This window comes from Phalangium opilio, unplaced genomic scaffold, assembly GCF_054372755.1.
Source record: "Phalangium opilio isolate 3A_F unplaced genomic scaffold, DU_Popi_V2 ptg000011l_1, whole genome shotgun sequence".
Classification (NCBI taxonomy): Eukaryota; Metazoa; Arthropoda; class Arachnida; order Opiliones; family Phalangiidae; genus Phalangium; species Phalangium opilio.
Genome location: NW_028324147.1, coordinates 6,337,711 through 6,352,175, shown reverse-complemented (window position 1 = coordinate 6,352,175; position 14,465 = coordinate 6,337,711). Strand labels below are relative to the sequence as shown.

General features: G+C 37.7%; 4 protein-coding genes across 4 annotated transcripts in view; 1 reads left to right on the top strand and 3 right to left on the bottom strand.

Annotated features, from left to right (window-relative positions):
• The window catches only part of LOC149710107 (uncharacterized), a 40,008-nt gene extending 38,346 nt beyond the window's left edge, over nucleotides 1-1,662 (top strand). The window contains exon 6 of the mRNA XM_089860764.1: nucleotides 1,523-1,662. Within this exon, the coding sequence (XP_089716890.1) occupies nucleotides 1,523-1,662 (140 nt within the window). The remainder of the gene's footprint in view (nucleotides 1-1,522) is intronic.
• Nucleotides 1,663-1,782: 120 nt separating this feature from the next.
• Nucleotides 1,783-2,527, bottom strand: LOC149710106 (thiol S-methyltransferase TMT1A-like). The gene is made up of 2 exons (XM_089860763.1): nucleotides 2,096-2,527; nucleotides 1,783-2,028 (listed from the first exon to the last, which is right to left on the bottom strand). The coding sequence occupies exons 1-2, from the start codon at nucleotides 2,525-2,527 to the stop codon at nucleotides 1,783-1,785; spliced, it is 678 nt and encodes a 225-aa protein (XP_089716889.1).
• Nucleotides 2,528-3,608: 1,081 nt separating this feature from the next.
• LOC149710105 (thiol S-methyltransferase TMT1B-like) lies at nucleotides 3,609-4,432 on the bottom strand. The gene is made up of 2 exons (XM_089860762.1): nucleotides 3,923-4,432; nucleotides 3,609-3,854 (listed from the first exon to the last, which is right to left on the bottom strand). The coding sequence occupies exons 1-2, from the start codon at nucleotides 4,430-4,432 to the stop codon at nucleotides 3,609-3,611; spliced, it is 756 nt and encodes a 251-aa protein (XP_089716888.1).
• Nucleotides 4,433-5,593: 1,161 nt separating this feature from the next.
• On the bottom strand, nucleotides 5,594-6,228 carry LOC149710104 (thiol S-methyltransferase TMT1B-like). The gene has a single exon (XM_089860761.1). It carries the CDS (start codon nucleotides 6,226-6,228, stop codon nucleotides 5,770-5,772), a length of 459 nt encoding a protein of 152 aa, XP_089716887.1. The 3' UTR covers nucleotides 5,594-5,769.
• Between the last annotated feature and the right edge of the window lie 8,237 nt (nucleotides 6,229-14,465).

Sequence of the window (14,465 nt, the reverse complement as noted above, 5' to 3'; positions counted from 1 at the left end):
GTTCATTGGCTAATTCGCAATGACGTACATACGGTGTACTCCCGCCATCGTTCATTGGCTAATTCGCAATGACGTGTATACGGTGTATTCCCGCCATCGTTCATTGGCTAATTCGCAATGACGTGTATACGGTGTATTCCCGCCATCGTTCATTGGCTAATTCGCAATGACGTGCATACAGTGTATTCCCGCCATCGTTCCTTGGCTAATTCGCAATGACGTGCATACAGTGTATTCCCACCATCGTTCATTGGCTAATTCGCGATGACGTACATGAAGTGTATTCGTTCCTAGGCATCTACAGCAGACGGCTTCAAATTTCCTACCAATGAACTACTATGACCGGAAAAGATGAAAATTTGTACTGCGAACTACAATCCTTTTCTGTTTATACCCTCTTTTAACCAAATGCACGGTTGAAGGTTTCTGGAATGAATTGTTAAATAAAATCCAAACTTTCGTTAGAACTTTCCTTTAATATTCTATATAGTCTACTCGAATCCCTTGGACCCTTTAAAACCCCGGGGGATCGCTAACTTTATTAGCGTTTTGTCAAAAACGTCCAAGTTTTAGGGTTATCTTGTCAAAGTTTCAAAATAGGCCCTGCCGAGAAAAAAAAAGAGAAAAGATCAAGACCTTATTTCTCTTCCCCCTTCCTTCTTTCTTCCTGGAAGCCGTCCGTCTTTTTCCAAGAAGGACCGACCATCTCCTGTCTGACAAAAACCAATAGCTATAATAGGGAATCTTACGTTTCACCCACCGACCCTTTCGTAAGATGAATATTCAGGGTTCATACGAAAACATGGGAGAACAGCGAAGAACTGGAAGTACTAAGCAAAACATCAAGGCAATATTAGGGGAACAATGATTATTTTTTGGGGGAAAATCGCCCTTATTTTGGGGAAAATCGCGATTGTTTTTGCTGAAAAATCGTGATAATTATTTAGTTAAGTTCCCTACCACGGGATTGCATTGCACATAGCCGAATTTTTTTACTCGTAAATTCTATTGTGAAAATCTGTCACATGAAGACAAACTTAAGAAATTACGAAAAATGTCGATACTTCTTGTTATTACGTCACTTATGAAGAAACATAGTATAACGGCGTATGAAGAAACCAAATAAGGACTTCAGGAACTTTTGTTTAATCTTTGACGTTGATATCTCAATCGATATTAAAATCCATGGAACGTGATGGCCATTTGACAGGGGTTGGGAGTTAAATTTAACTTTGCTCCAAATTAGATCCTTTGATATGACTAGTATATTGAAACTCGAGGACGACATGATATACTTGAATATTATGGACAAACTGCATCATTGAATCTTGGAACAAATATTCCGTTTCGATTGACGACCAAGTTCATTTGGTAATTGGATCAATTAAACACAAAATGATTGCTAATAACATATTAATAAATTTGCTAAGCTATGTAGACACTAAATACTGAAATAGGGTGGAACCAAGAGCGTGTTTGGTGTGAGAATAACACTTTAAACAAGCGGCTACGTTCAAAATAGCGACCAAAAATGTTCCGAGTGGCAACGCCCGGTTCCATTCCAGTTCCGGTCTCGAAACTCTTGGTCGACATGGTATGGAAGACAAGTTGGTCATAGCTAAATTAAATATTGGGAACACTGAAGTTGAAGAATTTATTTAATTTCTAAATAGCTTAACTTGAATGATTGAAAAAGGATCTTTATTATCAGAGATTTAGTGCTAAACTTTGTCGATAGACTCATAATTTTATAAGATATCTTATGAATGGACTATAATAGCTTCATGATTTAAGAGCTATGCCGTAAACGTGCGGTAATACACAAGGGCACATTAAACTGAGAGCACTGACGGTGAAAAAGCGACGAGTCTCCAACCGGAACTTGGATTCCTCGATATGTTTCAACACAGGTACTGTCAGTTGGCAATCGCAGTTAAATTGGGCCCAAATTGGTTGAAAGAGGGTTTGCGCCCATCGACCCACGCGGTTTTTGGCGGCCACGTGTTCCATAAAATACAGTCTACCACCCTGAGTATTAACAAGTTTTAAATTGAATCAAATATCAGGTGATCTTGTTTTAAAAAGCGCCACTTACTGGAACCAAAACTCTGTAAGCCTCTTTCAAAAACAAATTGATGTCGTGAGCCGAGCACAGAACGTAGGTGATGACAACAACATCCACACTTTCGTCCGCTATCTGAGACATGTCCTCGCCAAACCCGACATGATGCTTCTCTAAAATTACATTGGGGTATTGCGCGCGCTGTTCGTTGAACGTTTGAAGGAAATTTTCGTTAGGGTCCACGGTTATCAGTCGTGTCCCGTCGGGATAGTGTTCCAAGTTGCAACAGGGTCCAACACCGACTTCCAAGAGACGTAGAATGCCTTTGCCCTCTTTCTTTAACTCGGGGTCTTTTGATTCCAAGTTCTCCAAGGTGGAGAACAATTCATTCTTATAGAGACGCGTGGCGGGCATTGTAATTTTTGTAGCAGAACTGTACCAGTAGGCGAAGAGTACTTGCTTCATTCGATAACTTTTGGAAAAAATTATTAAAAGGCCCATGGCCAAGCCCGAGGATATTAATAAAGTACCAATTAGGAACATGACGAAATGATTTATTTAGACAGGTCGTGGGATAATGTGAAACTTTCTACTGTTTTCCAAGACTTTTAACTACAAATCTAATTACGTTTACAGCGACTCATTACGCGTATAAATCGTTTATTCTTGATACGAAAGTTTTGATTAAGATTCTATGGATGAATTATCTCTCTCTCTCTCTCTGTTAAATGTCTGGGCGTCTATTAAAGTTTTTCCTTATTTCAATTTACTTAATTTTATTTATAGATTTGAAGTTCGAACCGCGCAATTAAATTTTTATGTTTTTTCTAGATCAAGGGTCGGCGTTTTGTGCTGAGGGGCATACCAGTTCGTATTTAGACTATACTTCGCTATTAATGTTTGGGATTAAAATAATTAGTGACTTACCTCACGAAAATATTAATTAAATATCTGGCGTAAATCTCGACTTTGAAACAATTATTCTACTTCGACTAAGGATTAAGATCACTTGGGTAAATTGATCAAATTGTGTTAAAGGAATACAGACACAAAAATTTGAAAGCTACATTTTTATTTTTTAAAAAAATCTATACGATAGTAATTTTAATTAGAATGTTCCATTTATTTAGAAAACTATCAAGTTAAAACCAGGATTCTTAATAATACATAGTTTTCAGACTATGAGGATTGCTACCAATTACACAAGGAGGCTAGGCTACTTGGTACTGAACTTTGTCCACCAAGTAGCCTGGCATCCTGGCGTAAATGGTATCAATACTTGTAGTCTGAAAACTATTTATTGTTCTAATGTTTATGGTTTATACTGAGCATTCAAAGTCTCTAGATATTAACTTTTGTGGGAGGGCATGGTTTTTGTATGACGTAGCAAGGTAAGCCTTGGTGCGATAAAATGCGTGGTTCATTGGTTGTTCCTGACTTATTTTAGCATCAATTTTAGAAACAACTTAACTTAAATGATTTGAATGAAACGAATTATTATTATTATCAGTGAATTGGTAAATATTGTCGATTTATTAAAATAGATTCATGGTTTAAGAGCTGTGCCTAAAATTTGCGAAAATACGCAAGGTAAAATTATACCGATAAGGCCGACGTTGAAAAAGCGATACGTTTGCAACTGGAACTTTGATTCTTTGATATGTTTCAATACTGGTACTGTCAATTGGCAATCGCAGTTGAATTGGCTCCAGATTGGTTGAACGAGGATTTGCGCCCATCGACCCACGGGGTTTTTAGCGGCCACGTGTTCCATAAAATATAATCTACCACCCTGCATGCGTGTTTTCAAATTTAATAAAATGTCAGGTGACCTTAATTGTTTTAAAAAGCGCAACTTACGGGTGTCAAGACTCTGTAAGCCTCTTTCAAAAACAATTTGATGTCGTGAGCCGAGCAGAGAACGTAGGTGATGACAACCACATCCACGCTTTCATCGGCTATTTGAGACATGTCCTCTCCAAACCCGACATGATGCTTCTCTAAAATTACATTGGGGTATTGCGCTCGATTTTCGTTGAACGTCTGCAGGAAATTTTCGTTGGGGTCCACTGTTATCAGTCGGGTTCCGTCGGGATAGTGTTCCAAGTTGCAACAGGGTCCAACACCGACTTCCAAGAGACGAAGAATGCCTTTGCCCTCTTTCTTCAACTCTGGGTCTCTTGATTCCAAGTTCTCCAAGGTGGAGAACAGTTCTTTCTTGTAAGGACGTTGGTAGGGTGCGAAAGATTTAGTTGCCCGACTGTACCAGAACGCGAAGATTGCTTGCTTGATTTGAAAACTTTTGGAAAACATTATTAATAGGGCCATGGCCAGGCCCGAGTAAATTAACAAAGTGCTGGTCACCAACATAACGAAATGATATATTTATATAAAAGTTGCTGGATTGTGATAAGTGTTTGCTGTTTTCCAACACTTCTAAATATTAATCTAATAACTGTTAGCGAAACTCGATACGCGTAAACCTATATTCTTAATAGATAAATTATTTTTCTTCAATGTTTTGATCGAAGAATTATATCCTTTTACCTCTCTCTATTGATAACTGCGTGGCTAGTAAATGTATTTCCTTGTTTCAATTTATTTGAAGTTCGAACCGAGCAATTAAATTTTTAATTCACCCTAGATCAAGGGTCTGTGTTTTGTGCTGAATTCGCACTGCTACTCTGAGATTGAATTAATGCGCGTCAATTGTTATTGAAATGAGGGAAACGTTTTCGAGGGGCAAACCACTTCGTATTTAGGCTACACTTTGCTGCAGAATGTTTGCGATTAAAATATTTAGTGACTTGCCTCTCGAACATTTTTATTAAACCAGGGATAGATTTAATTTTGGAAGTAGGAATGGAGAACAGAGTAATGTGGGCGCGCGAAGTCCCGGACCCCCTTCCACGGGACGGAGGGGTATGAAAAAAGAGGCTGGTCATCATCACTTGGTAAATTGATCAAATAATATTAAAATAATACAGACACGAAAATTTGAAAGTTAGTTTTTTGAGCGAGCTAAAAGGTCGAAACCCTTTTTTAAGGAGTAACAAAAAGTGAATAATATTCAAACTGTACGTGACTAAATACATAAAGCAGTTTTTAAACGGAAAATAAGGACCTTAAAGTTGTGTGAGCATAGCCCTTTAAAAAGGCAGCCCTCATTTAAAATGGTGGCCCTAATTAAAGTAACCAAAAATGGTCTGACGGGAAACTTCGGGTCCCATTGCTGATAGAACCGTCTTGAAACACATTATGGACGAAAATTTAGTTATAGCTAAATGAAATTTTGGGAACTTTTATGTTGAAGAATTTATTAGTTTCTAAACAGCTTAACTAAAATGAATGAAAAAATAACTATTATTACAAGTACATGTTAAATATTATCAATAGATTAAAATAAATTCATGATTTAAGAGCTATGCCTAAAATTTGCGGTAATACGCAAGGTAACAATATACCAATAAGGCCGACATTGAAAAAGCGATACGTCTGCAACTGGAACTTTGATTCCTCGAAATATTTCAACACGGGTACTGTCAGTTGGCAATCGCAGTTGAATTGACTCCAGATTGGTTGAAAGAGAATTTGCGCCCATCGACCCACGGGGTTTTTAGCGGCCACGTGTTCCATAAAATATAATCTACCACCCTGCGCGCGTGTTAACAAGTTTTAAATTGAATCAAATATCAGGCGACCTTGTTTTAAAAAGCGCAACTTACGGGCGTCAAGACTCTGTAAGCCTCTTTCAAAAACAAATTGATGTCGTGAGCCGAGCAGAGAACGTAGGTGATGACAACCACATCCACGCTTTCGTCCGCTATCTGAGACATGTCCTCTCCAAACCCGACATGATGTTTCTCTAAAATTACATTGGGATATTGAGCGCGATTTTCGTTGAACGTTTGCTGGAAATGTTCATTGGGGTCCACTGTTAACAATCGTGTTCCGTCGGGATAGTGTTCCAAGTTGCAACAGGGTCCAACACCGATTTCCAAGAGACGTAGAATACCTTTGCCCTCTTTCTTTAACTCGGGTCTTTTGATTCCAAGTTCTCCAAGGTGGAGAACAGTTCTTTCTTGTAAGGACGTTGGAAGGGCGTAAAAGCTTTCGTTGCCCGACTGTACCAGGACGCGAAAATAGCTTGCTTGATTTGGTGCCATTTGGAAAACATTATAATTGAAAGGACCGTGGCGATTGCCGAGTATATTAACGGTACAGAAATTAAATTAACGATGTGCTTGCTACCAATTTACATACAGAAATTATTTGTTTCTATAAACAGTACGCACGATTAAGTTCTCGATGACTTTTAAATTGTAATACTAACGGTTCGCGCCTAAGCCGTGTGTTGTTGATACAAAAATTATCTTGGTTTGAACAGGACTCGGTTCGAAATATATATTTTTTTTAGAAATTGTCGTCTATTGATTTAGTTTCTTTTTGCTTGTTTAATTTAATTGCGTTATCTTATTTGAGGTTCGTAGTGTTGAAAATTTTCAATTCTCTATACTGGATCAAGGTCTGCTTTTGCGCAAAATTCACAGATTAAATTAATAGGCGAAATTTGGACTTCTTAATTATTATATTAGAATGATTGAGACGTTTTCGAGGTGTGGTTCACTCCCTTATTAGGCTTATCCTGAATCTAAAGAGTTTGCGCAAATAGGCGATAAGTGAAATGCTGAAATAGATGTTAAATAAAGCCGTTTTTTGGCTGCTAGCAATTTGTCACCGTTTAGCGATATTGAAGGCGATGTAACGCGGTTTTAGGTAAACTTTATTCTCACTGAACCAGAAGTAAGATAAGCGACTAGAAGTATCGATGTATCCAAATTCTTCACTTGGCGAAAGTGAATATTCTTGATAACACGTCAACGGTTGGCCCTCTGGTAGCGGTTTCAGAATTTTCCCTCCAAAACGTGAGACGCTCGCGGCGGTAGACGGCCGAACTACATTCAAGCACCCGCGTCCGTGTTCCGCGGTTTTAGGTTGAGGGGAAAGGGGTAGGGAAGTTTTTTGAACTAAACCAATTTTTTCTCTCTAGTGTAGGCGCGATGGAAGCGGCATAAAATCCTCAAATTTGTTCACTTTGCCAGGATCTATTACCAATGCTAGAGCACTTTACTTCTAGTCCCTTATCTTACTTCAGACTGACAATTGTTTAAACGGGTTGTTTCTGAAAGGTGTGTTTGAAATTAAGGGGATGTTCTTTTATGCAATTTCGATTCGAAAATGTAACTTCTGTGCAGCGATTAAAATGATTAAACGTCGAATTAATCGTCCAAATATACACTCTAAAGATCATAGTGACTTGCACCTCGGAATATTTTAGAGTGTATATATATTACGCTATTGTAAGCCGTTATCCTCAACCTTGGAACAATTATTCCTTCTCGATCGACGACAAAGATCATTTGTTAATTGGATAAAACTATGTTAATACTCTAACACTTAATTTTTTCCTATCAGCATTTTATATCCAATTTTCTTTCATACAAATTCGATTTTTTTTTTTTTAGTTTTGCAGTGCCCGCAATTTATCTGCAATCGGGTTTATATGCTTTTGATATGCAATAGTGCGCCAACCAAATGTGGTTTCGTACTTGGGGTTAATGGTGCTAGTTTATCATTCGAGGCGAGTTCACACTGTCAATGAAACTGCATCCTTCGAAAACGGTTCAAAATTATTTCAAAGTGCGCAAACCCTCGGTTTAATAATTAATTTGGGCTTTTAGTGGGAATGCTATAATAAATTACTATTAACTGCGTGAAATTTAAATATAAAACCACGGTATGTTAGCTTCCAGTTTTATTAAAAACACGTACAGGAATGTTATATTTGTTTCTTTGGTTTTAAACCCTGTTTAAATATTTACGAAGGTCTCTTCTATCTGTCTAGCCGTTTTTTTAAAAGTCGTAAAGCTGACTGCTAATATGTCCCACAAAATACGTATATATTTTCAGTTGGTATTTTTATTATTCGGATACCAGAAATAAACTAAATCTGAAATTTTTAGTACTTAAGCGTGGAAGTCCATATCTCCGTAAGTGAATCATGTTGTAGCGCTCATGTTCCGTGACATTTTCCGCTCAGTTTGACCCAAAGAACGCTTCAGTAAATTTATAGCAGACTTGTCAGAAACACCATGTATGTCCTATAGTACCTAGAAGTGATATCTAGTTTACTAGTGAGAAGGTATAAATTCGCCACATTTCCAGCTTTATCTCCAGTCCAAACGTAGGTCCGGAGTTAATCCCCGCCTCTAAATTACAACCAGAATCATCTCATTGGTTCTTGAAAACTCAGCGCGACGCGAATGACGAAAATTAAGTATTTTCCGACTGGGGAGAGGCGAAATAGCCCGGCCTCCTTTTACGTCCCCCATGTATTTTGAAAGGGGGACTGGGACTATGGCGCGCGAATACTTAGGCATCTACCTTCTCCCTAATAAACTTGATATCACTTCTTGATAGTACACAGGAAAAAATGGGTGGTTTGTCGATCAAAAAGCCGAGCTATAAGAGAGATTTGTATTCCAGTATATCAAGGTCATTATAAATTTAATTCAATATATGAAATCAGAAAAATAGTGCTCGGACTTTTAATAACTTCTTAAATTAATTCACTTCCATCCTAAACTCTTTTATAAAATAGTTTCACGTCTGATATTTAAAGTAGTTTCTTCACCTGTGATTTTATGACTTCATATTTCAGGTTGAAAGTTTAGTAAGGTCTAAAGCTAACCCTATTAATTATTAGAAGCATGGTTCCCTCCTTAATTCGTGGTTCAAACACATCATTGAAACGCTTAAGATTTAGAGGAAAAAAAAGATTAAAATTTAGTCTCTGGCAGTTTTCCCAAAAATGTTGAATACGAGACATTAAGCCCGGTGTTGACGTTCTTGGAGAGAGAATCGGGCCACTCGCGATACCAAGGTGGAATCTGGTGCCAAAGTCATTTAGTCTTCTTGCTTGTGGCGTTGACGTAAAGCTCCGCTAGAGGCGTTGGAAATTGTATTCTAAGTGGGCTCTAAATTACGCTTAATCCAGCTGATTTTTGTCGCGTGATTTTGAACTTTTGATGTCTCGCGAATTACTTTTTAAACATTACCTGTTTGTTAATTTATGCAAACTTAAAATTTGTCGAGTCCATTTTTCAAGATGTACTCTATTTGTCCTCCTAATACTTTAGTTATCCAACATGATTCTTCCCAGGCTCATGCACCTTTTTGTTTGCTCTCCCGCTCATCAAACTTCAGATGGGCATCGCACCGTGCTAGGGTGAATTCTATAACTGTTTGGTATTTACTCAGCAATCAATTAACCAACAAACCTTGACTCTCTTGACGTGGGACAAAAGCGCACAAGCGCACGCGCCTTGGCAAATAGTTAATAAGCGCTAATAGAGTAATGATGAGGGAACTATTTATCGCGTATGTGATTCGGTTTAGTACCCTTGTACACTCCAAATGTAAAATGATGTTGGGAAAAATCATGTTACAATTACCCCGCTTTGTGGTAGGTACACTTCTCTCGAAGAGAAGTATTATAAACTTCTGTTATCAGTCAGTTAGGCTAGTCCGTCAGATGTTTTACTTATATTTATGTACATACCCATGTACTACCTTGTAGGAACGCTTTTGAAGAATAGTTGAGGATATGTACAGCATCTAGGCCGATACAAACGAGTCTATTTGCATAATAGAACGACGCTGGTCGAGATTTTTCTGGGAAAACCTAAGTCTGTATAGGGTGTTGAAAGCTGGTACTTGTACTTGTACTATGTGGCTATCATCATCATCAGACTCTGTAGGGATGGAGACCATCATAATCATTCCCTAGTTTCGCTTTCCGCTCTTCTTTTTCTTTTAAAAATCCTCCTCTACCGGATGTTTCTCTTCACCTGTGGTGGTCGACCAGTTGCTGTCAGCGCGACTCGAATGACGAAAATTACGTATTCTCCGATTGAGGAGAGGCGAAATAGCCCAGCCTCCTTTTACGTCCCCCCTTGTATTTTGAAAGGGGGACTGGGACTATGGCGCACGAATACTTAGGCATCTTAGACCTTCTACCTAATAAACTAGATATCGCTTCTTGTTAATATTCAAAAGACTTGGTTCAAAAATCACCGTATTCGTGACTTGTTGTAATGAATGGGGCTTAAGAATATTTTTGGTTCTTGGAGATTATCATAGATTTCATAGTGCACGGGATTCTCGTTCCACTTTGAAGAGTTACACCCTGTATACTTGTCTGTTCCTCTCATGCTAGTCGAGGGGTTGGTTTTCAGGCTGGTAGCTGGGTTTTTTTCGCGGGGTTCCTAAGGATTCCCCTTAGGTTTCATTATGCAGATATTTCTACCCATTCTTTTAATGAGCTTTGGATTTTTTTGGCCCTCGGCCTTAAGTTCTAAATCCTATGCAGAAATAAAACCGAAGCTAGAAGATATTTTTTGGGATAATAATTGTTATTCCCATTAAAATTATTATTTACTCTTTATTTCTATCCTTTTCTCACCAATACTGTTGTTTATCCCGAATAAGAGAAAAGGGTGGCTTAGGTATTTGACCCCCGCTGGTTGTTAGCCTCTATAATATTTTAAGTTTTTTCCCTATCCCTCCACCACTGAGGCTGTGGAGTTTAAAACTACCTCAATCTAAGTAGGTTTCCTTAACAACGGTTTTTTAATGGATTCGAAAAGTGAATGAGACTCTACAGGGTTCATACAAACCTGGAAAACCGGGAAAACCTGGAAAAATCAGGGAAATAAATAGTTGACAAAAACCTCAGGGAAAATTCAGGGAAATTTCGAATTTTTAGTAAAATTCAGGGAAATCAGGGAAATTTGCGTCAAACAGGGGCCGAGTAATTAAGCAAAATGTTCATAAACATACCCTCCATGGGATTAACATTACACCCAACTTTGGAGGCTCATAACTCTGGTTATATTAGAGATACGGGGATGTCCTTCGAGTATGTTATAGTCATATTTGCCCCCCCCCCTCCTTCGTTAACATTTGCTCCATAGGATCCTTCATATACGGGAAAAACCTGGAAAACTCAGGGAAGTATATGGGGGAAAACCTGGAAATCTCAGGGAAATTTGTTTTCCAAAAGTTGTATGAACCCTGCTCTAGTAATTTATAATTATTTTTTATTATTATTTTCAAATATATTTAGTATACATGCGCTGAGAATTGCGTAGGGGTAATATTTTAGGCTGTAGATAAAGTAGATAATACAAGTAATATAATTGCACTCTGCTTAAATGAGTTTTTTTTTAATTATGAAAGGGCGCTATCAATTAGCAACTAGTTAATTCATAGTAAACTGTATTGACATAATAAGGTTCCTCGTTCTGTTTTTAATGGTTAAATCGATAATTCGATTATTTCGCTCTCTTGTTGGGTATAAATTAATGTAGATGGCGGCTCTATTCTCGATACTTGACTGCTAATCATGGAATTTATAAGATAACCCTGGTCGATTCAAAAACTTTGGAAGTTTATACGCTAACACTAGAGGGCCCTTCTCATGAATGACCGTAAAATTTACCTATAGTACCCCGGTTTTCGGTTTTAGGTTGGCCATAAATTGTTTTAGGCGCCATCTGGTTATAGCAACTAGAACTAAGTACTTTTTAAACGTGACAAAGATGGTAAAATATTTTAACCGAGAGATGGAGGGATGCACTAAATGACGCCCGACCCTTGAAAAGCATGCTGGGATACTTAAACAGCCATGGATGGCCCCAACTATGTCACTCCAGTATCAAACTTCCTTCCTGCAAGCAAAAACCGCGAAATAAGCAAGGGCCCAAGGGGGGGGGGGCTAGGATTCTAGCATATCAAGGACGCAGTACTGTTTATAGTTAGAAGTATAGGACCTGTTGTTTTTCTTCTAATGTTTCATCAGTGTCATAAGTAATTTCAAATCACTGTTTGAAGGGTGTGGAGGCAAGAAAATGAGATGTATTTCTCTAAGTTCGCTGTACTTGTGTTGCAAAAAAATTACTTCTTAAGAAAAACGTAATACTTTAAGGGGCTCCGTACTAGTAACTGGTCATTAGACTAGTGCATTCCACGACATTTTGCCCAAAATTACCAACAAAAACAGGTGTGTTTTAACACATCAGCGTAGAAGATTTCAAGGGCAACCAAAACCGTGGCGAATAATTGACCAAATAGAACTATTTTCAATATTGGTAGTAGGTCCTTTAAGGAAGTAGGCGAAAAATCAGATTCGGAATCCGGGCGCCACGTGTATCTGTTGACCAAATACATATTGCGAAATAGAAACTGGTACGGATACATTGTTTCAGCGATACGCAAAATCCTATTGAAGAAAGGTTACAAAATTTCAATTAAGTGCTCGAGGATATGTACAATATTCCGGGTTTTCACATCAGGCATTTTTACCCACAAGCACAATCACTTGGAAGTTGGACCAATTACTTGGAATAATTAGTTGAAACGATTCAAGGTTGCAGGTAAAAACTGCCTAAAGTGTTTAATACCCTTTGTGAAGGAAACCAAAGAGAAGTCTTACAGTAAATTACCGTTTTCCTGAATGCTTTGCGGTACGCTCCTATTAAAATATGCTGTCATGATTCCGGAACTTAGGGCTTCACTGCCGTAGTAGAGAACTTTATCTTCATCTTCTGCTAAGTCGAACTGCGCCAGGTCAAAAATGCTGACCCAAAACAATTTATGTACGAACAAAGCCTTTTTTCCGTCCCTTATGTCACGGTAAAAAGTTTCGTCCATCACTAATTGTTCGAACTTAATTAAGGAATTTTCTTCCGTGTTCATTCTCTCCAGAAAACTTCGTGCCATTTCGTTGTATTTAGCCTGCACTCAAAAAGAGACCTTTGTATAACCTTGCATTAAACTTGAGTCCAAAACGTGTTTTACCTTTTTTTGCAACACCAGGTGCTCGTTTAAGTATTGAATCGTGGTTGGTTGTATGTTAGGGTGATGCGAGAAATCCGATAAGGTATCGATGGTTCTGTAGCCAATCAATGACAGTTTTGATCTGAGGAATGATGCAACGTAAATACTGATGATTAGAGTCCCGAATAACCAAGGCCCAAGCAGAATCCTAGTTGGTAAATTCTTGGGAATTTTGCTCATGGCTGTCATAAACGTATTTAAATTACTACTTTAAATTAGGAAAAAGATAGAGATGAAATATTCCGGTTTTTCTTTATCAGACTGACCTTGATCCAGAATGGGACTAGATACCGTCCATAAGAATTTTAATAATAATCCAGAGTAATTAGTTGATTTCCTAAGCCTTATGAAGGCGAATAACGTTGCGCAGATGGCCACGAGTGTAATGCTCATAAAAACTAAATCTTTCACCTATTCACGAGAAATGTTCGAGTTTACTAAACAACCCTCAATTTTCTTCGTTATGTACATACCATATCTTCACATTCAACGAAAGTTGCAACCCCAAGAACGTATTTATCGGGTTTTTTACTGATTAAATACGTGTCCGGGGTGCTTATCCAAGCCGTATTGACCAAGTATTCGAATCGGTCATAAACGGATGTATCCAGTGAAATGTAAAATATCTCAATCTCCTGTTGATTTTCATAATCATTTTCAGTTTTATCTAAATTTTAATTATTTAATTATTTTAAATTTACCGGTATGTAGATATCCGGTTTTTGAGTTCCAAATAGTTCAAACGGAACATCTCTTACTTCGTAACTAAAAAAAAAAAAATAAATCAAATAAATCCTGTTTTAGTCGGAATTTAAGATATCAACCCTTAAACTGGAGTTACTCGTATTTTAATTTTGAAATAAACTTACCAAGAACGGTTGATGAATTTAGACATCTGACTTAACGTAGAATCCGCTATGGAATTGAATGGTTGTACTAATTGGGCATTCTGATTTAAAGAAATCACACTAATTATTTTTAATTATATTATAATTAATTCATTTAATTACCTGCATAAATCCAACAATTAACTTGTTTTCACGTGAAACTCCTTTACTTTCATCACAGAGCTCGAGTTTTGCCACCATTTTTTAAGATGTTTTATTTGAGTAGCAGATCGTTAATATATACAAGAAGTTATATCTAGTATACTGGTATAACTTCTTGATATATACTTGCCACAGATCAGGGAATTTCCAAAATGGGCCAAAAAGGTCAGGGAAAAGGCAGGGAATTTAATGAATTTCAACAAAGTAAGGGAATTTGGTTAAAGTGGCTAAAGTATCTGCGGTTCAACCATCCAGCTGGGTGACGTTTTAAACGCTGTTTTAGCGAGATCACGTTTGACCAGGCACCGAAATCGTGAACCTTGCTCCACAACGTTTTATTTTAAATTTTCAAAAATGCGATTTAAACGCAATCGTTTTGTTAAATTTAGAACAAT

What these genes read in the sequence shown, in the direction of transcription:
- LOC149710106 (XM_089860763.1), bottom strand. Translation starts at nt 2,527, where the DNA reads ATGAAGCAAGTACTCTTCGCCTACTGGTACAGTTCTGCTACAAAAATT. An exon ending in CTTACAGAGTTTTGGTTCCA is followed by an intron (nt 2,029 to 2,095) that starts GTAAGTGGCGCT and finishes GTTAATACTCAG; the next exon opens with GGTGGTAGACTGTATTTTAT.
- LOC149710104 (XM_089860761.1), bottom strand. Translation starts at nt 6,228, where the DNA reads ATGGCACCAAATCAAGCAAGCTATTTTCGCGTCCTGGTACAGTCGGGC.
- LOC149710105 (XM_089860762.1), bottom strand. Translation starts at nt 4,432, where the DNA reads ATGTTGGTGACCAGCACTTTGTTAATTTACTCGGGCCTGGCCATGGCC. An exon ending in CTTACAGAGTCTTGACACCC is followed by an intron (nt 3,855 to 3,922) that starts GTAAGTTGCGCT and finishes ACACGCATGCAG; the next exon opens with GGTGGTAGATTATATTTTAT.